Source organism: Ipomoea triloba, chromosome 11, assembly GCF_003576645.1.
Source record: "Ipomoea triloba cultivar NCNSP0323 chromosome 11, ASM357664v1".
In the NCBI taxonomy this organism is placed as follows: domain Eukaryota; kingdom Viridiplantae; phylum Streptophyta; class Magnoliopsida; order Solanales; family Convolvulaceae; genus Ipomoea; species Ipomoea triloba.
In genome coordinates, this window is record NC_044926.1 from 21,849,929 (window position 1) to 21,872,679 (window position 22,751).

At 34.4% G+C, this 22,751-nt stretch overlaps 1 protein-coding gene across 1 annotated transcript; it reads right to left on the bottom strand.

Moving 5' to 3' along the window:
- Positions 1 to 9,497: 9,497 nt before the first annotated feature.
- LOC115997358 (bidirectional sugar transporter N3-like) lies at positions 9,498 to 12,690 on the bottom strand. The gene is made up of 6 exons (XM_031236900.1): positions 12,534 to 12,690; positions 11,798 to 11,834; positions 11,401 to 11,614; positions 10,925 to 11,086; positions 10,716 to 10,835; positions 9,498 to 10,076 (listed from the first exon to the last, which is right to left on the bottom strand). Exons 1-6 carry the CDS (start codon positions 12,577 to 12,579, stop codon positions 9,738 to 9,740), a joined length of 918 nt encoding a protein of 305 aa, XP_031092760.1. The 5' UTR covers positions 12,580 to 12,690; the 3' UTR covers positions 9,498 to 9,737.
- Between the last annotated feature and the right edge of the window lie 10,061 nt (positions 12,691 to 22,751).

Sequence of the window (22,751 nt, forward strand, 5' to 3'; positions counted from 1 at the left end):
ATATATATATATATATATATATATATATATATATATATATATATATATATATATATATATATAGTACTGTGTTTCCTGTCATTTACTGATATTTTTATTTTATTTAAAAAAAAGGTTAAATTTTTAAAATTGTTTAAGACTAATAATTATAAACTATTTAATACATTAATAATTAACACTAAAATACTAAATATTAGCCTAAAAACATATAGAGTTTGAACAATTTAGAGTTATTTCGCTTAAAATGATGTCGTTTTGAGTGAAATAACTCATTAAAAAATAACAAACAATAGCTAATAGACCGACAAGGCGGCCTAGTCAGTGCATAGGAGGCCTAGGCGGTCAGCGCCTAAGCGGTATAGGCGGCCTAGTCGACTTCCTAGCCGGTCGGCCGCCTTGACTACCAATTATGGTGATACGCTAGGTGGTCGGGCGTCGCCTAGCGCCTAGGAACCAATTAACAGATGTCTAGGCAGGATTTTTGCAGCATTGCCCTTACGTATGTATGTGTAGTGTTTTGACAAATAATTGTCAAATAGGGAGATTGTATGTGTACAAATGATACACATGCTAATTATTTATCAAATATATTTTAGTTTGGATAGATGTATTTTATTGTTTTAGTCTATCATACGTGCTGCAACAAAGCAATTGTGTTAGGGACAGTGCATTTGTTAGCAACCAAAATTCTTCAGGAAGATATTATTTATTGGATGTCTCTCCTTATTTCAAGGAGTCTTCGTGCAACAAACTTCCAGAGATCAAGAGTACTATTTTCTCATATATAAAGTGGCACGAACAAACAAGGAAATAACAATTTTTTACGCCATTTCTTCTGCAAATACTTATCAGATTAATTTCTTGAATTAACGTGTTTATATACCTATTACAAGTCGTGATCAAGTGCTGCAATTTGAAAGGAGTTTATTCCATAGAGACGTGGAATCTTTTATTGGGTTAGAAAAGTGAAGATATTCTAGAACATTGATTCCAAGGATTCTACCAACTCAGAAGATGATGAAGATAGAGTTTAGTTTGAAAAATTAGGCCATACTGTGCCAATTGCCAAAGGCCTTGTGGTCAAGCGGCATAGCTGTGGCCTTTCTAAGTGAGAGGTCACAGGTTCGATCCCCAGTAGCACTACGTATGAAAGAACAAATTTTGGATGAAGGTAGCATTTTTTGAGAAATGTCATTTGTCAAAAATTGGGATAACCTTATAATCGTGAGCTTCCGGCTCAAATGTGTTGAATATTTTAAGTGAAACAAAAGACATTTCAGGAAATTTTATTGTTTTCACAACTGTGGCAAACTCTGAGCTAGAGTCAGAAGGTGTGGAATATACATCAACCGAAGACAAAAGGAGCTGTCATCACCCGTGGTAAAACAAGAATACAAGAAATTTACTCAAAATGGGAGATTTTTCTTAAAGTACATTGTTCACTAACTAGTCAAGTTCAAATGTGGAAGAATGCTTATAATATCTTCAAAAAACAACTTTCTCAGAAAGACATTCTCATAAAATAAGGTCTTGCTCGGGAGGATAAGCTAAAGCACGAGCTGGATACGTTGAAGAAACGAATGAAGATGAACGACAATACATCCACTATGGATCAAATACTTGATTCTGGACCGAAATCCACCACAAAATTTGGTATGGGCTTCATTGGAGATAAAACCCACGACAACACAATATTCGTCATAGCTACTGTTGCGGATACATTATACATATATACCTGAGTCTAGCACAACTCAATGAAATTATTTACATGCTAAAATTAATTATAAGACTTATAATCATGTTTGTTATTATTGCACGTTATAAAGATCAAAGACCAGAGAAGTATACTTATAAGCATATTACTCCATTTGTAAAGCAAGTCTGGGTCAAGAAAATTGATTTTGTATGTCATATCTCATTTAATCCAAAAGCTTCTCAAGGGGGGCAAAATGGTATTCGGGAACTAGTGGATGATAGAGAAATTGAATTAGAGAATATGCAAATTCGTTGATTAAAGATCACAATCTAGAATAACAGGTATCTCTAAAATTGAATAAATTATGTTATTATCTAATAAAATGTGTTACTGTTTCAGAAACAGCGATGCTACCTACGGCCAAGTTTTAGTTTTGAATTTCAAAAGTTCTAACCCTAATTTTTCTCAACCCACTATCATATCTCCTCTCCATTTGTGCTTAATTGAAATCTCATCAAAGCTGAGATAAAACCTCACATCAAATCAATCCCTCACCCACTTCATCTATTTTGAAAAATTCCCTCCGGGTTCTCTTCTCTTACGCATGGCCGAACAATGGGTTTTAGCTACTCTTGCCCACAATCAAGAGTTAATGGATGACCTAGCAGTCAAATCATTAAGCTCTCATGGTTATGGCTAAACATATCATGATCATACCTTGGTCGTTGGTAGTGGACAAAACTCAAGTACTTGCAATCTTGGAAGCCAAAAATCTTGAATCATCAATATGAGGGTCATTTCTAACCTCTATTTTATCATCTACTACTGTTGATATTTCTTCCTTGTTTGTATCTTAAGTTACTAGCTCTATGTTTTCTTTGTTTTCTGATCTAAATTTACCTGATTGTGCTAGCCTTCCTTTTATGTCATATATATCTCTTTCTTTGTGTTCTTTGTTTGATCTTGTCATGACCATGTTTGATATTATTTGTGTGCCCTATTTGCTTACTATTATGAGTTATGTGTCTTTATGTGTTAATCTTCCTGCTTTATCTATCCTTCCATCTGGTCTCAACATGTCAGTTCCTTAATTTGTGTCTATAAATGCTTCTGTGTTGTTTCCTGAGTTGTTTCTAAGTTGTTTGTGCCTAGTTATGGGTCTTCCGTTTCTATTTCACTTGTGCAAGTTCTTGTGGCAAAAGATTCCAGAAAAAGCAAAGAGAAAAGTTCTAGATTTGATGTCCCTGTTACAGCTTCAGGCAAAAGGAAACTTACTCTAAGAGATGGTTCTATTTTTTATGATGATATTGTGGTGTTTGTTATTTCAAAACAGAATAAGGTTGAGAAGACTCCTACTTCTAAGCCAAAATCCAAAGTATTTATACTGGTTCTCCAAAATGATGATTTTTTACATTTTAAGTGCCCAAGGTTTTCAATCATATAAAGATGAAACAGTCACACAGATTTAAGGAAAATATACTATTGATCCCATGTTGTACCAATGCCATCATATCAATGATAGTTCTCTATCCAATTTAGTTGTTGCTGCTACTACTATAGGTCCATCTGTGCCTACCATAGAGCCTGTTGTGCTTTCTAAAATTATAGATGTCCGACATCGTGTGGAGGCTACTTGTTATACGCTTGCACATATGAAGAAATCCGTTGAAGAGTTGCGATATGCTACTGCTTTAGTTGAGAATCAGTTGGTTGAAGATTTGTTGATTCTCTCTAAACTATAGGCTGCTCCAAATATTACTGTTTCTGCTCCAAATTTTAGGTGGTTAGATACCTGCCCCTTTGTCAATTCATGTGAAAAGGGGGGAAATACTTTTTATGGGAGCAAGCAAAACACTAAAAACGTGGTAACTTTAACCTTTGTTTTGGTAGTAACGTTAGTTGTGGGTTATTATATTTGGCTTATTAGGTTTGGCTTATATTTTTTGGTTATATTTCTTGGTTGCTTAGTAATCTAAATGTGGATATTGACTATGATGATTTGGATGGTGAAGTACTCGGTTATCTATGGATCGTGAATCGCTTGGCATAATGTCTTGAAGTATTTAATGTATTTTATAGAGTTTTTAGTTTGATCTTGCAACCTTGCTTGTCTGCACAACACTACCTAAGGCACCATTAATAAGGGTATTATGTATTGTCATTCAATTTTCTTTTTACCTTAAGTATGTATGTGTAGTGTTTTGACAAATAATTTCCAAAGGGAGATATTATAAGTGTACAAATGATACACATTTTTCTACCTTTTATTGGCTAATTATTTATCAAATATATTTTAGTTTGGATAGGTGTATTTTATTGTTTTGTCATTTTCTTACGACAGAATTTAGTGACAGAAAATGAAATTTGTAACTGAAAAGTTAATGATGGAATCTCAACGGCAATAGGCAACGGAAAATGAGTTTCATTATGGAACATTTTTTAAAGCAATGACGAGGAAAGGAAGCATTTCCGTCGCCTAAATCGCGACGGACTCACGACGGAATGATTTCCCTTGCCAACTTCGCCACGGAAAATTTTTTTGCCATTTTTTGTCACCATTGCTCACCATGAATTATTTTCATCGTGAAATGAAATACGACAAGCCTGGAGACTACGGAATGAATTCGGTCATGAAATTTCAAAATTTCGTCACAAAATTCGATTCGCAATGGAATTTCGCATTTTCGTGACGGAATTTTTCTGTCCTAAATCGTGATTTTTCTTGTAGTGACTTGCCTTAAAGCTAGGATACTTCATTTTGATTGATTGAAGTTTGGATTGTGGATCACAATTGTGATTGGGCTAAGTGTATTTCCTGCAAATTCACTCTTTCTCCATTGTTTTATTTCCTAAATGCTCAATTGTGATAGTTGATTGACTATGATCATGAGTGGCTAGCAATTTTAGGGAATTGGATTAGAACTTACTTGCTATGGTGCTTGTATGATTATAATTGCAATTATGAAGTAGATATGTGCTAATTTCTATTCGTTCATGTTGGATGTGGACTTCCTATATGGTTAGAGCCCAACCATATAGGAGAATTAGGGTTTGTATAGTTGCGAAGGAATTGGAACTATACTCTAGCCTGTAAGCAAAATATAAACACATATACAATTTTACATGTATATGTAACAAATATAACTAACCTCCATCCATAGTTATTCTTCCTTAGAACTTGCCTTGAATTTGCTGTAGTTGTTTTTGGCAAGAGTATCTCCCACTTTCTCACAGGTTCAAAATAGATGATGTATGTTTGTAAGAAAGACAATATCCCGAGTAGTGGGGGACCTAGCATTATATAGCATATTAACCATCAATATAGGCTTTGTAACGGTTTCTGTTACAACAATTACGAGACTTAAATAACACCACTTTGGCCATTTAACAGCCCTAATAATCTTGCATCGTTTACTACATTTTCTATATGGAAAATGTTATATTCTCCTACTTGGTGCAAGTACAAACTCAAAGAAACAAAAAAACATGAACTATAGAAATAGGTCATCTTACAACGAGTAGTACCTACTATAATAATCACAATGTAACTTGTTCTCTAAGTACTTTATGTTGTAACAAAAAAACATAATGGATAAACCTTATGTTTATTCCAGGTGCAAAAGATATATATATTTGCCAAGGACCTTGTGGTCCAGTGGCATCAAACCCTTCCCTTTATACGGGAGGTGGTGGGTTTAAGCCTCAGTGCAGGCAATGTTGACTCTTGTGCTTCAATAGGTTGAGAAAGTAGTTATGAACAGATACTGCAGAGTCAGTTGTATTCAAAAAAAAAATATGTACACAATACAATAATGAGAAAATATCTGAATGCTTTAAGAATTTCATAAAATAACTAAATATATACAAATTTTACAAAGTGGGTTCAAGTCACATTTTCTCAACAAAATCCCTAAACTTAAATGGTGGCATGCATTTAGTCAAGGGATTAGCAATCATCAACTCGGTGCTTATATGCTCAATGACCATTTTCTTATCCTTAGCACGCTCCCTGATAGCCAAGTACTTGGTGTGAATATGCTTACTTCGACTCCCACTCTTATTGTTCTTAGCCATGAAGACTGTAGCTGAGTTGTCACAATAAACCTTTAATGGCATAGAAATAGAGTTTATATTATAACTCTAAACCCGAAAATGAAATTCTTAAGCCATACACCTTAAGATGTAGCATCAACACATAAGTGGTGACAAGTGTTTGTGTAACACTTCTCCATGAAGCAGTGCCACCGGCAATAATAAAAATGCACCCCGAAGTTGATTTCTGAGTATCAACGCAACCGGCGAAGTCCGCATCAGAATATTCAACAATGTCCAAAATGTTTGTATGCTTGAACACAAGCTTATTATCCTTGGTACCCTTGAGATACCTTAAAACCTTCTTTGCAGCTCTCTAGAGATCTAAACCTGGATCACTTTGATATCGTCCCAGCATTCCGACAGCAAAGGTGATGTCCGGGCTGATATAGACTTGAAAATACCCCAGGCATCCAATAACAGAAGCATTAGGAATATTTTTTATTGATTCTCTTTCAAAATCATTCTTTGGGCACGGGTCCAAACTGAATTTATCACCTCTCACTACAGGAGTTGGACTCAGTGAATAATCCATTACCCGAAATCTTTCTAAGGCTTTGTTGATATAGGTTTCTTGCGATAGTCATAGAATACCCCGGGATCTATCCCTATGGATCTTTATGCCAATGGAATAAGATACCTTGCCCATATCTTTCATATCATTTGCTGCAAGCAGAATATCATCCACATATAAAACAAGAAAACAAATTTTACTCCTACTTATCTTCTAGTATATGCAATGATCTAAGAGACTTTCAACAAATCCATATGAAGAAATGACCCCGTCAAACTTGATATACCATAAGCGGGAAGCTTGTTTTAAATAGTAGATGGACTAAGCTTGCACACCAAATACTCACCTTCACTAGAAGAGAAAACTTCAGGTTGTTTCATATAAACCACCTCGATCTTCTAAATCACCATTAAGGAATGCCATTTTCACATCTATTTGTTGCAATTCAATATTGAAATATGCAACCAAAGCCAAAATTATATAAAGTGCATCTTTCTAGATCACCATTAAGGAATGCCATTGTCTCTTGCTCTCTTGTGTTTAGTTCGTTTGTTACTATACTCTTGCTCTTGCAAATGCTGTGGTCTAGCTTATTGTAGGTTTTTGAAACTATTGTACTAAAAAACGCATCATTCACCCTCGCGTGTTGTCCTTCGAAAATGACTTTCCGAGAAATTCACATTCTTCAACTCTCTTTCCACCCCATGCGTACTACGAACTTGTCACAATGCAAATATAGTTAGTGACTAGGGTTTCAAATATCGAGTCAATAACAATGTTAAAAGTATCATGTTCAAAAAGTAAGTTTAAATGTATATAATAATAAGCTTAAAATTTTGTCTATTTGTTCAATAAGATTTAGAAGTATAAAAAAAGAAAGAAATTATATATATATATATATATATATATATATATATATATATATATATATGAATCCTAATCATATGAGAACTATGCCCCCAAGTGAGAACGTGAGGACAAATATAAACCGTTGATCTGCAAGATCTGATGGATGAGAAATCAAGTAAAAAATGAGCGGGGTCATTTTCATAAATATTACAAAATTTTCTTTATTTCAACTGTTAGATCTACTAGATCAATGGTTTGGATTTGTCCTTACGTTCTCACTTGAGACATGGTTCTCACCTGATTAAAAACCATATATATATATATATATATATATATATATATATATATATATATATATATATATATTTGCGTTCATATGAGAAAACTCTCCCACATAAAATCTGTGGACAAATCTAGACTCTCAATTTAGAGGATGTGTGTGGCTGGGATTTTATGATTTTCATTTGTTTTTTTTTTAATTTTAGTAATTTTCATACCGGTAATTTGAGTTATTTACACTTTTTTTTTAATATATTTATAGTATTGTATATGGTTGTTATACTTATACATGATTTTAGAGAATGAATTTATGGTAGGTTTGGATTTCTTTGTTGATGTACTTTCTTCAGGTGGAGTTCTTTCTCCATCTTGCTTTGAATTTTTCGTTTTCTATTTTCTTTAATTCAACCATAGTCTCAAGTGTTTTTTTTGCATTTTTTAATCGTCTATCATTTGAATATAATATTGTATATATTTGTAATTGAGTAATTGACCTATGTGTAGTCTTCGCGGCCAATGTACTAGTGTACAATGGGGCCTCCACATGTGTACATTTGAACTGTCATTGCTCATTGCTTGGTTTTCTTGGTATGTGTGCACCTCATTGTGACCTAATGCGCACTTTGTGTTCATGTGATGTGTGTGTGCATTGTAAAATTGGCGTGTGTGCACTATAGTACATATGCGTGCATATGTAATTTGCTTGTAGTGGTGCATGATGTGTGTGTGTGCATTTCAATGTGAATGTGTGCATAGTGCAATTTTAGAGTTGTAGACACTGAAAATTTGTTAATATTAATATATATAAATACATTTTGGGTGCCAATCACCTTGTGCTCAGATGGCATGTAGTGGCTCTCTCATATGGGATGTCATGAGATCGAGCAGAGGTGAATTGACCCTTTGTGCTTCAAAAGGTTGAGAAAGTATATTTGAACGTATTAAAAAAAATACATCATTAATGTCATAAATGTTTTAAATGCCTCAATTATGAGAGTTCACGCTAGTTTCCCGTCTCCTCCGTGCTGAACAGTGGTTGTCGAGTGTTCGGATTACTCTTCTCACTGCGCTCCTTTACACGGTCGGCTAACTGTGCTACTCACTCCGACTGACTGACTTGATCACTAGTTTTATATGATGGACTGGCTAACTCTCTCATCTGTCACGATATTCAGAATGCCTCCTATACCTAGCCGAGTCCTAATGTGGCTGGTCCGAGTCCTTCAGTCGTGCTTTTTATAGCTTGTCCCTTCGACTGACTTGGTTGTTTACCCTTTACTATACTCTGCCCAATTCTCTTATCCGTCTTCTTCATTGCACCGCCTATCAAATTCAACTTTTCGAGCCCAGATCCATATTCTATCAATATCAAAACTACTATTTTATCCTTGACTTACCTATTTGGCTTGGACTGATTTGCCTCTTAATTGACATTGATGGGGATTGGATTGCTGATTATGTGCATGAATGACCGTTGATCACTTATTTTCTATGGTAAAATATATATATATATATATATATATATAGTCATGATCAGGTGCGGCTGTGCTCTCCCGTGCGGCCGTGCGGTTCACACCACTCAATGTTACGAAATACACCACTCAATGTTAAAAAACACACCACAATGAAACATAATGAAACACACCACAATGTTAAGAAACACACCACAGTGCATATTTGTGTGGTGTGTTTCTTAACATTGAGTGGTGTATTTCGTAACATTGAGTGGTGTGAACCGCACGGCCGCACGGGGAGAGCACAGCCACACCTGATCATGACTATATATATATATATATATATATATATATATATATATATATATATTATTAATGGACTCAACCGACAATGGAATTGTTGGTGTGGTGCCGATACCTATACGAACACTTCTTTCTTGTGGATTACTAAAAGTTAAATTCGAATTATTAATTTTCTATTAATTTATAGTATCATTTAATTTATTATTTGTGACTAAAATTTACATGCATATATTTATGTATTATTGGTAGCGGAGCCAAATTAAAGGTAGTAAATGCTAAAACTCATGGAACATGGGAGTAGTGATTAATGTACGATCTGAACAGAAATGTCACATAGATTAACCTTCATGCATTAAACATTAATTATACCAAATTCCAATTAGCGTACGTTTACAAAGTAAAGTAAAGAGAGGGACGTGTTACATAATGCCATAGCAAAAACTAAATTAAACCACCCAAAGCAAAATTCACCACATACATATATATATATATATATATATATATATATCGCGCATGCATATGCTGTATCAATGGATAATCTTGTATTGAATTAAGCTCCCACAGCCTGAAGCTTAGGAGCAGTGGCGGCATTCTTGTCGAACGGTGAAGCGGCGGCGGCGCTCTTCTGGATTTTCTCGGAGCACACGAGGGTTCCGAGTTTGACGATGTCGATGATTTGTTCCTCGGTGAGTTCAGGAAGCTTGCTGCTGCGCTTGTTGTTGTTGTTGTCGTTAGTGTCGTTATTGTCTTCCAAGATTATGACTGGCTTTGGCAGTGTTGTCACTTCTGGAAGCTTTTGCTCCTTCACTACGTCTTTCTTCGCGTCTTTGTACTTCATGTAGAGACCGATCTGGAGGATCCCGAAGATGAAGCCCAGAACATTTGGAAGCTGCATATAGTTTTGGGACAAACACAACCAATTATTAACCTTATTAGTTTCAAATGCATGCATATATTATATATGTTGGGCTGAGACGGGTAAAGGGTCAAGTCCAACCATTGGTGGCAAAGAGATTGTTGGGCAGAGGTCAGTAAAGATCAAGTTCGGCAAATGGTAGTTAAGGGATTGTTGGGCAGAGACAGGCCATGTCTAGCATTTAGTGGCTAATAGATTGTTGGACAGCAGCCAATAAAGGGCAATGTCCAGTAATTGGTGGCTATGGAATTGTTGGGGGAGGCTTGTGAAGGGTCAAGTCCAACCATCAGTGACTAGGAGATTGTTGGGCAGATGTCAGTAAAGGATCAAGTTCAAGCAATTGGTAGCTAGGCGATTGTTGGGCAGAAACAGACCAAGTTCAGCATTTAGTGGCTAAGGGATAGTTGGACAGTGGCTAATAAAGGGTCATGTCCAGCAATTGGTGGCTAGGGAATTGTTAGGAAGAGGCCTGTGAAGGATCAAGTCCAACACCCGGTCTCTCAAAAATGTGGTGGTGGCATATCTGGCTTTCACTTGTAAGCTATAGCATCACTATGAGTTGTAACTTTTGGTTAGTAAACGTTTAATCCTGACAATATATTTTGAACTTACAGCAATGTTCATGTCTTTTAAGAACAATCCGTAGAAGAACCACATAACAGCATTTACGGTGAGGAAGACCGAGAGGAGTACTGGCATGCATTCCACGCTCTTGGTGCGGATCACTTGTCTCTGCAAAACACAAACATCCAATTCAACAATGCTTTACATTTTAACTAAAAGTCTAAACTGATAGTCATCAAAAACCGTTCAAAACTTACCACTATAAACAATGGCGCAACAAACACACACACGGAGAACACGAGGGCGATCCATCCAACCACGTGGAGTCGCATCGGACTTTTGAACAGAAACTGAGTGACAAGAAGAATTGCACCGAAGCCCCCCGCCACGAACAGACCAAGAAACTTCATAGTTTGGATCTACACATATACATATTCATCCATTTCAATTATTTTATTTTCTATAACCAAAGTGTGAGCATAAAGATAATATAAACATAAATGTGCAGTCCAACTATGAGCTTAGGCTTTTAGTTGGATGGAGCACATGATTCAATTTGGTATCAGAGCCATTCAAAAGGTCATGGTTCAAATTTCGGGGCTATCCGAAAAAAAGACTATGGTCCACGTGTTGCTTGGAGCCCATCAAAGTCAATCGGCCCTCACATGTGAGGAGCGTGTGAGCATAAACATAATAAAGACACAAAAAAAACACAGATTAATAATATAATTACCCTGGTTTTCTTGGTTGAGTAGCAGAGGAAAAAGACAACGTAAATGGTCTCAATAAAGATACCAAAGGAGTTGATAGTAATGAGAAGAGTGGAGTCGTTGGCCTTCACGAATGCATAGTATATCCAAAGCATGGCACTGAACAGTGCAACCACATAGGGGATTGATTGATATCCTTCCGTTGATTTCTTCTTGTACATCTGGTAGAATGTTGGCCTGCATGTTCATAATCCACGTCAGTATATATATATATATTATTTAATTTATTTATATCACATTTTTTTATAATAATATATGGTATGATTATGCGGAAGAGGGAGTCTTATATTGATTTGATATTTTAATTACTAGAACCAAAAAGAAAAGGAGAGAAAAGAGAAACAATAAAAGATGGCTTACAGTGGAGAAAGGAAGACGATGAATGAGATGATGTTTCCTGCAAATAAGGAACCACAAAAATGAATTAAATATAATTTAGAAGAGGATAATTAATATAATATATATCTCAACAAAGATGCATGCAAATGATTGTGCATATCCAAATTAGTAGGATGATCTATTATTAACCTATTATTATGAAATCCAATATGCATTATATAAATTGAAGCATGCAATAGGTTCCATCTCAACTAAAAGTTTAAGTTGATAGTTGGACTTCAAACCCATGACTTTTGACATGGTGTTGGCTTTGATACCAAATTCAAGCATATATGTGTTCAGTTTCAGCTAAAAGTCTAAACTGATAGTTGGATTTCGAATCCATGACTTTTGACATGGGTTTGCTTCGATATCAAATTCAAGCATGTGTTTAATGTCAACTAAAAGTTTAAGTTGATAGTTGGCCAATATATACACAGAATTGTCTCGATCGCCTAATGCTCGAAAAGAAATAAATTTATAATATCAAAAACAGTTAAATATGAGTTGTGAAGATTGCCAACTTGATCGGGTTGCACTTGTATAATTTATTACGTATCGTTAAAACTGGTAATATAATGGTAATTCTAAAATTATATATATGCATGAAAAATGAACTTTTTATGATGCATATAACATCATGCATGCATATATATGGTCGTATAATTAAAAATGAGAGTAAGGAAATTAAAGGAAAGCAGTAAATAAAAGTATATACCAAGAACACCAAAAGCAAAAGCCAATTGATGACCAGTGAGAGCCATAGTGTTGTTCTCTTAGTTAACTGTAAGAAATCTCTCTCTCTCTCTATATATGTGTGTGTATATATCTACTGTGTTTAGAGAGATATAAAACTGCTTAGGATCTTTACTCTCCGGAATGAGAAATGTGGGGAGCTAGGTTTGGGTATTTATATACTGGGAAAGTTGGTCCAATAGTGCATGTCATTATAATTATTATTGTGTTATGATTGATGATTATTTCAATTCAAGTATTTCCATTATGGTGATTTACTTTTTTTATTTTATTTATTTTTTTATTTTTTTTGTATTGTTGCTTGAAGGGCTGTCCTCAAAGTTTAGAGGGTCCCACGTGGTTCTTTAATTACGTAATCCCAGGTACCACCAGGCCACTTAAGAGTCCTATTATGGGACAAATGTATCAACTTGTGTTTGCTCTACTGGCCAGTAGAATTGATGGAGTTCCAATCTAACATTATTGCAACGATTATGTTGTGGGTTACAAACAATAAAGGATTAGCAGACGGATGGACTAATTGCCCCAGCAGAATATTTAGCAGGATGTAAATCACGGTAATTCAATGTTTCAATGACTCAGCAAAAAGGGCCAAATGCCATTGCGCACAAGGAATTTGTTCACTTTGCGGCATAATACCCACACTATTGTTGCCGATGCTATACAAGTTTAAGGAAATGAGGTTGAATTGTCTCTTCACTACTACTTATAATTTTTTGTGTAATGATAAACGCTTGATTTTGACAAAGAATTTATTAGGATATGGTATTCTATAGTATCTATAGTATTGGATCCTTTAAAAAAAAATAATAATAATAAACAAAAAGAACTATTTAAAGTTGTAGGAGAAAATTTCACTTTTAGTCCTCAATTATTACGGTGTTAGTGTGTTACCACATTTAGTTTTACATTTTTAATTTTACCTCATTACATCTTTGACTCTCATTTATTTGTCACAATTAGTTTTTTGAAAAGATTATGGTTTTGTCAGCCTACCATTTAATAAAGAAAGCTAATGTGTATTTTATCATTCAATTAAAAGATATTACGAGAGAAAGAGATCGAGAAATTACATGTTGCGTTGGGTTAAGAAACTTGAATGTTAAATTATATGTTAGTTGTCTTTATTGAATGCGGAATGACAAACTTTTAAATAGAGGACTAATTGTGGCCAACAAATGAAATTTAAGGATGTAATAACGGAAATTAAAAATCAAAAGACCATGACTAAATTTGGTAATGTCACAATAGTTGTGTACTAAAAATTGAATTTGCTCTTGTTGTATCCATCAGGATCAAGCGTTTACCACTACACCAAAATTAATTATAGCTAGTAGCGAATGCTCAATTTTATTTCCTAATAAATTAACTCTAATACCAATTGTCAAATCAATTTATTTCCTTATAAGCTATATATAATCCCAATTGTCAAGATTAAACATTTACCACTGTGCCAAAAGTTAGAACTAGTAGTAACGGCGCAACTTTATTTCTTATAAACTATGATACCAATTTTCATTATCAAGTGCTTACCACTATGCCATAAATTATACTTAGTAGTAATGGCACAACATTATTTCATTTTGTTTGCGTAGCAGCCAACATCGTATTTTGATGATAAGATGTGGTTGATGTCAATTAAATAGTATCATTTCTGATAATGAGAGCATGATTGAAAAAAATCGCTAGCTAGGCGCCCGTGTATTTTTTTAAAAATTTATTTAAATTTTTAAAATTTTTTAGGACTAATAATTATAAATTATTTAATACTTTAATACGGAGTAGTTAATACTAAAATATTAAAAAAAATTTATTAACTAAAAAACATTTAGAGTTTGAACAATTTAGGGTTATTCCACTAAAAAACAATCTCGTTATAACTCATTTAAAAAAAAAAAAAAAAAAAAAAAGAAGAAGAAGAAGAAGAACCATAGTTAATCGGCCGATTAGGCGGCTTAGTCGGTGCCTAGGAGGCCTAGGCAGTCAACGCCTAAGTGGCCTAGTCGGCCACCTAAACCACCGATTATTGTGATACACTAGGCGACCGGTCGGCGACTAGCACTTAGGCGCCAATTAATCGGAGCCTAAACGAAATTTTTGCAACACTAAATGAGAGATATACTTATAAAGTTAGGAATAAATAATAAATTTCTTAAAAAAGAAATGCAGTATTGTGAAAACTCTCATAAAAAAAATCAATCTATTCGCGTTTGGCGCATGCCCAACTCGACGATAATAATCCTTACAAGTGCTTTAAGATTTTGGAAGCTAGGGCTGGAATTCGATCGATCATTTTATTTTTAATTTTGTGCTGATCAGAAGAAAACCAATACAATCCAGGGACGATGCAAAGGGGCCAATGAGCAGCTGCCATGTGGCACCAATAATAGAGGTGGGGTCCACGGTGACGGATCCTTAGTTGCACTGCCATGAGGAAGATGCATGGATGGATATATAGGCAGCCAGCAGGGGAGGGATATGGTGATGATGAAACCTCGTGAGGATATATATGCTTTGCCTTTGCCTTTGCCTTTGCTTTAGTATAAGGCTTATCTTGTCTAGCTTGGTGGGATATGTCATTCCATGAAATCAAATAATATTATTGTATCAACTTTAATTTGTACTAACAAAAAGATTGCAATGTTTTATCTCACATTTTTAATTTGTTTCATTAAATTAACGATAGTTCAAGATATTTTAAAAATTACTTTTAAATTTGAGGTCCAACTTTACCTCAAAAATTTAGAAAAATAATAATGCTTCTGATCTTTCCCAGCATGTTTTTACTTCCTAAATTCCTCATTAATATTACTCAATTAAAAAACTCACTATATAAAAGAATGTTGAATAGTCAAACATTTTTATTAGTCGAAAGAATGATCTTGATTTTACTTTTTTATGATTCAGGCAGTAAAAAAAATGCTGCGAAAACTGGAGGGGTGCCTAGCTTACTTTAAATTTTAGAAATATGTGAATATATATATATATATATATATATAAATATATATATATATGTGTGTGTGTGTGTGTGTCCATATAATCATGTGTGAATTGACCTTAACATGCGAACCTGCGAATTTCTGAAAGATTGCACTCCACTTACTATATGATTGCACCGCACCTGGATACGATTGCATCACAAGGTCCTCCAGGCATGTCTAGGCGTCGTAGCGGTGCAATTATATAGTAATAATGGTATATATATATATAAGAAAATTATTGTTTTTCAAGATACAATGACCATAGTGCCATATTACAAATAATTAAGATTATGGTATATATTATGGTACCAATAAACTTTTAACATAAAAATAATAATACAACAACTTATTACGATATCCCTAAATCAATAAATAAATGCATGAAAGAACCAAAATACCGCAAATCAAATACTCTTGATGGGAATAAAAAAAAAATTTAAAGTTGATTATTTGGTCAAGAAGATTTGAATCATGTAGTTCAAAACTCTATGATTAACTAACACTAATTTATAACTAAATTAAAATTTTCACAATTTAATTAATTTTTATGTCTCTCAAGTGGGCTAAAAAAGTCTTGTGATTTTAATAGTTATTAATATACCGCCCCATTTACATTTCATTAGTCAATTTAATTGTTTCGCTATTTGATTTTTTTTAAACAATTTAATAATTTTAAAATGTTACTTTTTATGTTATAATAGTACTTTTGATAAAACTTCTGAATATATAAATTTTATGTAGGAACACAAAATTAAAAATTATAATAAAATATTAAATTATGAATAACTTTACTCAAATATCGTGATTGAATTGAACATATAAAATAAGAAAAGATCGGAGTAACTCATATAATGAGTTGTTTTGGGGAAAAAACACATACAGGCCGGGAAAGGATTTCCATGATGATGACATAATGCCATAATGGGGATGGATGTGATTTGTGTAATGCAGGATAGGCTCGCATGGTTAAACAATCTAGATGACTATCAAGTTCATATTTGGTGAATACTAACCATTACAGAAATGAATATTCAATTGGAATAAGAAATTTTAAGATTATACATTCACCAAAAAAGTTTATGACAATGGACCAGGTTCTACATTACATTATAGACCCTGGTCCAAAAATTACATTCAGATTCTGTATCTATAGTTAACACATTCTGTATCTGCAGTTGACAATTTCTGTATTTGTAGCTATCTTATTATGTATCAGCAATTATCAAGTTATTTGTTTAAATGTATAGAAACAGTTAATTACAGATATAGAATGTATTAAGTGAAGGTACAAAATTTTGAATCAGGATTTGCAATGCAATATGAACCTTTGTCCCTGATATAACAATTGGCATACAAAATTATGGGCTAACTGCCTAACTGTATCAATTTCTGGCAAGTTAATACTGTTCGTTCATCTTAGGGTTTGGATGGGCTTCAATAAGTTGAGAATTTAGTAGAGCCCATTCCGATCTCCCACTTCTCAATATCCTTTAATAATTTACACCTCTCATGCATGGCTCTCTACGTTATGGACAAACAGAGGAGACATAACGACAAAGGTTTCTTTTCCATTTCCTCAATCAAACTGATGCTACCGGTCGATGTATGATTCGATTCAGCGAAAGAAATTTCGTTCTCCATTTTTAAATGAACAGTTTTAGCAAGATTAAACGTTTATCACTTCAACAAAAAAATATAGCGTCAACTCTCAACAATTTCCTTTGTAGGTCTAGCCACACGATTTATTACAAGTTAATATTAATTTTATATTTTCTCAATCATTTTCAGTTCAAAGAATCAATATCCTATTACTGAGATTTGACCCTGTGACTACTTATTTAGAGTAGTAATAAAAGTGTAAGCACACTACATAATAGTACTACACCAACTTCTACAACTATACCCAGTAACAATTGTATAATATTATTTTCGCATACTTGTGATGCGGCCAATTTTAGGCTTTGATTGTAAGATATTGAATTCAACTCTTCAAATCAAAGCGAAGAATTTTAAAATTGGACTTTGTATATAAATTAATGGTATTGAGGAAGCAATAGTTAATATAAATAAACCCTTTATCATTATATATATATATATATATATATATATATATAAGTGAAACTTTTATCTGTTTGGCAATTGTCAAGCTCTCATTTGTGTTGCCCTCAACCTATATGGTATAGGAGGTGAGGTGCCCTAACCTATGATTTAACTACTTCAATTTGTGTGGAGGATATTTCGTTCTCGTTTATATGTAAGAACTTATTTTATACGGGAATTGTGCAACTGATTTAATATCTAATATTTTTATTTAAATAAGTAATTCAAAGTATGTCAATATAAAATTATATAGAAGTGTATTATATTTGACATTAAAATTAATGTTTAAACTAATGGTGCATAACCTCACATCCGCATGCATGGTCCACATTTGATCCAGGTGTGTGTGTGTATGTAAGTACTAGTGTTCTCTATGCGCGATGTGCAAAAATAGGTGCCCAATATTAGTACTTATATTAAAAAATCTTAGATTTATTTAGATTTTATATATTTATATTATTGTAAATAATAATAATAATAATGTAAAACATTATTATAAATTTGATATTTATATTTTAAGAAATAAGTAACATATAACTCCAATATATAATGTGCATATATTATTATTATTATTATTATTATTATTATTATTATTATATTATTATTATTATTATTATTATTATTAGTATTATGATTATTAGTATTAGTATTATTATTATTATTAGTTTTATTATTATTATTATTATTATTATTATTATTATTATTATTGAAGAAGAAGAAGAAGATACAAAATAAATATATGGTGGATGCATGTGCATTGTAGCAAAAGATAAAGAACGTTATAACGGTAGGAATATATTTGTCCAAAATATTATACAATACAACTTCGTATGGCATAATGTATAAAAGAAATGTAACGCAAAAAAACAGACAAAACTGAAAGATATAACCTTCATTAACATTTATTAATTTTTATTTTATAAGATTATATTAGATATATATATTATTTCGATTTCAATTCTTATTTAATATCAAACAAAAATAATTTGCTACTTCAACCCATTGCAATCCACTATGTATTTGATTTTAATTATGATTTCAATTCAATTGTTTCAACCACATGCAGACTTAAAATTTCGCCTTTTAACGGATATCAATGAACCTACAAGTTGGCTGAGGTTTGAGCTTGATTGAAGAGATTGGAACATTATCCTTACGAAAGAATTAAAATTAAAAATAATATTATTAACATATACTTATTTCTTATCTATAATTTTAATTGAGAAAAAAATGATATCAAAACAACTGATCTGATAGAATACTTTTACCTTTGTCGTTTAAGTATTATTTTTGCTATATTTGATGAACACTTTTTTTTTTTAACGCATTATATTTTAACCCATTTGTTATTTTAAAAAAAATAAAAATAGTCGGAATACATCACATATATGTGTGTGTTTGTCTGCTTGATATGTGGCATTCATTATCTTAGCTAGCTTTGTTCATCCAATTAGTATCTTTTTCCCACTTTTGCACGCATGGGACGATAAGATCGCCATGTTTTTCTTTTCCTACAACCACACTATTTGTAGCTAAAATCTAAAAGAAAATTTCATGGTAGACATGCCTGTATAAGGGAACTGTGCTTTAAGGTTCTGTGGATGCACTGTACCCCCAAACTCCTTTCATCCATTCTAGCTTAATTGAACCCACCATATATGCTTGCACGCACTATATTGATGTATCTTTATTTGCACCACCACTCTTATAATTTATTTTAGGAAAAATTGTAATTTATGCCCCTCACAAATATGCATGCTAATTATTAAAGTTACCCCTAAATTATTAGTAGTGTAAATGTTGTTCCTTAATTTTCAAAAGGTGACATATATTGCCCCTCCCCTAATAGGAAGAAGGAGAAAAACATTGTTGTCAGCGGAAGGAGAACAAATGAAGAAAGAAAAATAAAGGGAAAAAAATGTGGTCTTCGAACAAGAAAAATGGCGGATAACCACATTTACACCACTAAGGCCTTCTCCAATTGTTAACATCTTTGCACAAATATTTAGGCTCCACTAAGAGAGAAGGGAAAGCAAAAAGGAAAAAGGAAAAGGAAAGAAAAAACAAAGAAAAGAAAATCATAGATGTCAGAGAAAAATCAGAGGGGAAGGCAAGAGAGAAGGAGAGAGAGAGAGAGAGAGAGAGAGAAGGCAGTTGTATTTTGTTCGGTGGGTCCCACAAGCTCTGCTAAAACACTAACATTGCAGGAGAAAAATATTGGCTAAATACCCTTCTCCCATTTGTGAAGAAATTACATCATCAGCTTTTACTGTTCCAAATTTCATCCAAATCAACCAATGAGGTTACCCTAATAATTCAGGGGAGAGGCAATATATGTCATGTTTTGAAAATTGAGGGGAAACATTTACACCACTAATAATTCAAGGGTGACATTGATAATTGACATATTTGTGAGGGGCATAAATTACAATTTCCCTTTATTTTAAGAGTTAATTACCGAAATCGTCCATTGATTATAGCGAAATTACCAATTTGGTCCTTTGTTTTTTTAGCCGTCAAACATTCATTTACTTGGGACCAAATTGATAATTTTGCTATAGTTAATGAACCATTTTAGTTATTAACTCTTCGATTCTTCATGTCTTCGACTCTTTGCCTCTTCACTCTTCGACTCTTTGTAGCTTGACTTAGTCTGGTTTTGACTTCTCATAGGTTTACTCTTCGAATTAATTTTTACTTTTCGTGTAAGAGCTGAATGGAACTTGTGTTTATTCATCTCAAGAGAGCAGAATAAATATAATACAATGCAAAAGAAGAGGAATCTAGTTACAACAAAACCAAAAGAATAGGGCTACTATTACTAACAAAATACTAAGTCTTAACACGCCCCTGCAAGATTGGCGCACCATCAGTGAGACCAATCTTGTTGCGAAACCCAGCAAACAAGCGGTGGTCTAGTGGCTTTGTCAAGATATCAACAACGTAACCTGCTCAGAAGACTGGACATGCTTGATCTGTAGGGAGCCTGAACTGACCTGCTCACGAACAAAAAAATAATCGAGCGCCAAGTGTTTCATCCGGGAGTGAAAAACTGGATTCTTGCACACATAGGAGGCACTTAAATTATCAGTTACTAGCACAGGTGAACGATGTAACCTGACCCCAAGCTCTTTTAACAAATTTTGAATCCACATGACCTCAGCAGCACAGTTAGCAAGTGCCTGAAACTTAGCTTCCGTAGAAGACCGAGACACAGATCGTTGTTTAGCAGATCTCCAGGAGACAACATTAGCACCCAAAAAGACAACATATGCCGTCGTGGAGCGACCACCATCATGAAGACCACCCAGTCTGAGTCAGAATAAGCCAAAAGAGACCTAGAAGAACCACCCCGAAAATGCAAACCGTAGTGAACCGTACCTTTCAAATACCGCAAAATCCGCTTCACAGATTGCCAATGCACCTCAGTTGGTGACGCCATATATTGAGCCGGACGATTCACTGCAAAAGAAATCTCTGGTCTGGTAATAACCAAATACTGCAACTGACCTATAGCCTGGCGATACTATGTCGCATCAAAAGCCGGAGAAGTATCGGCACAGAAGTCCACCGAGGGTGACATCGGCGTTGAGACTTCCTTCGCCCCCGTCATACCAAACTGGTCCAAAATATCAATCACATACTAACTCTGTGACAAGAATAAGCCGTTCAATGTAGGAACAACTTCAACACCAAGAAAGTGATGTAGCGGACCTAAATCCTTGAGCGAAAACCGATCGGATAGGCACCTCACGAATGAGGCAATGAAAGTAGAGTGGCTTCCTGCTAGAATAATGTCATCAACATACACTAGGAAATACACAACTATACCATGAGTACAATAAATAAACAAGGACGAGTCAACTACAGACTTCTTGAAACCAAAAGTAATAAGAAAGTTAGATAACTCTAAGTACCAAGCCCTCGGGGCTTGCTTTAAACCATAAATCGCCTTTTTCAATTTGCAAACACGACCGGGCAAGACCGGATCAACAAAACCTGTCGGCTGCTCCATATAGACTTCTTCATACAAAGTACCATTCAAGAAGGCGTTGTTGACATCCAACTGATGTAAACCATCCCTGTGACAAAGCAATAGTATGAATAACACGAATAGTGACCAGTTTTACCACTAGACTGAAAGTCTCAAAATAATCTCGACCCGGCTCCTGCAAAAAACCTTTGGCTACCAACCGGGCTTTGAACCTATCCACCGAGACATCTGCTCTACACTTTACCCGAAAAATCCACTTGCAACCAACCACTTCACGATTAGCCCGAGGGACTAACTCCCACGTGGAATTCCTTACCAAAGCATTAAACTCCTTAGACATAGCGGATCTCCACAACTCATTCTGCAAGGCTTGTGACACCGTTCGGGGTTCAATAGAAGAGGCAATAGGATGTGTTGTTGTCACATTAACGAACTTGTCATTAAAATATTTCGGATTCGGGCGCCGCTGTCGTAGTGGCCTGGACACACCAGCTGGTTGGACGGACTGTTCTGAGGATTGAGAGGAAGTTGACACATTTGGCTGTGAGACTTGGGAGGACTCTGAAACGTCAGGGACAGACGGTGGTTGAGATTGCGTCGTAGACGACGCAGGATCAAAGGATACATGAGCGGAAGAAGAATTATTTGGGGACTGTTGCAGGAATTACTCATGGTCATGCACATCTAAGACCGGAGCGGGTGGTTGATTAGACGAGACAGAAGGGGTGACAGGGTTATTTATAACGGGTAAAGACTGACTGATATTCGGAACTATAATTTGTAGAGGTTGCACATCAACCAAGGATTGAGAGGAGTTATTTTGTTGGTCACGAAGTAACATTTGAAAAGGAAATTCATTGGTTACGAACGAAACATGTCTAGAAATATAAACACGACCACTGGCCGATTCTAAGCACTTATATGCAGATTGGCTTAATGAGTAACCTAAAAAGATACAAGGCAGTGATTTTGGACTTAACTTAGCTGGAAAATAGGGCTTTAACCAAGGAAAACATAAGCACCCAAAAGGCCTAATTTTCCCGTAATTTGGCTTCTTATTAAATAGACTGCTGCTTGAAATGCATGAGACCAGTATGTAGAGGGC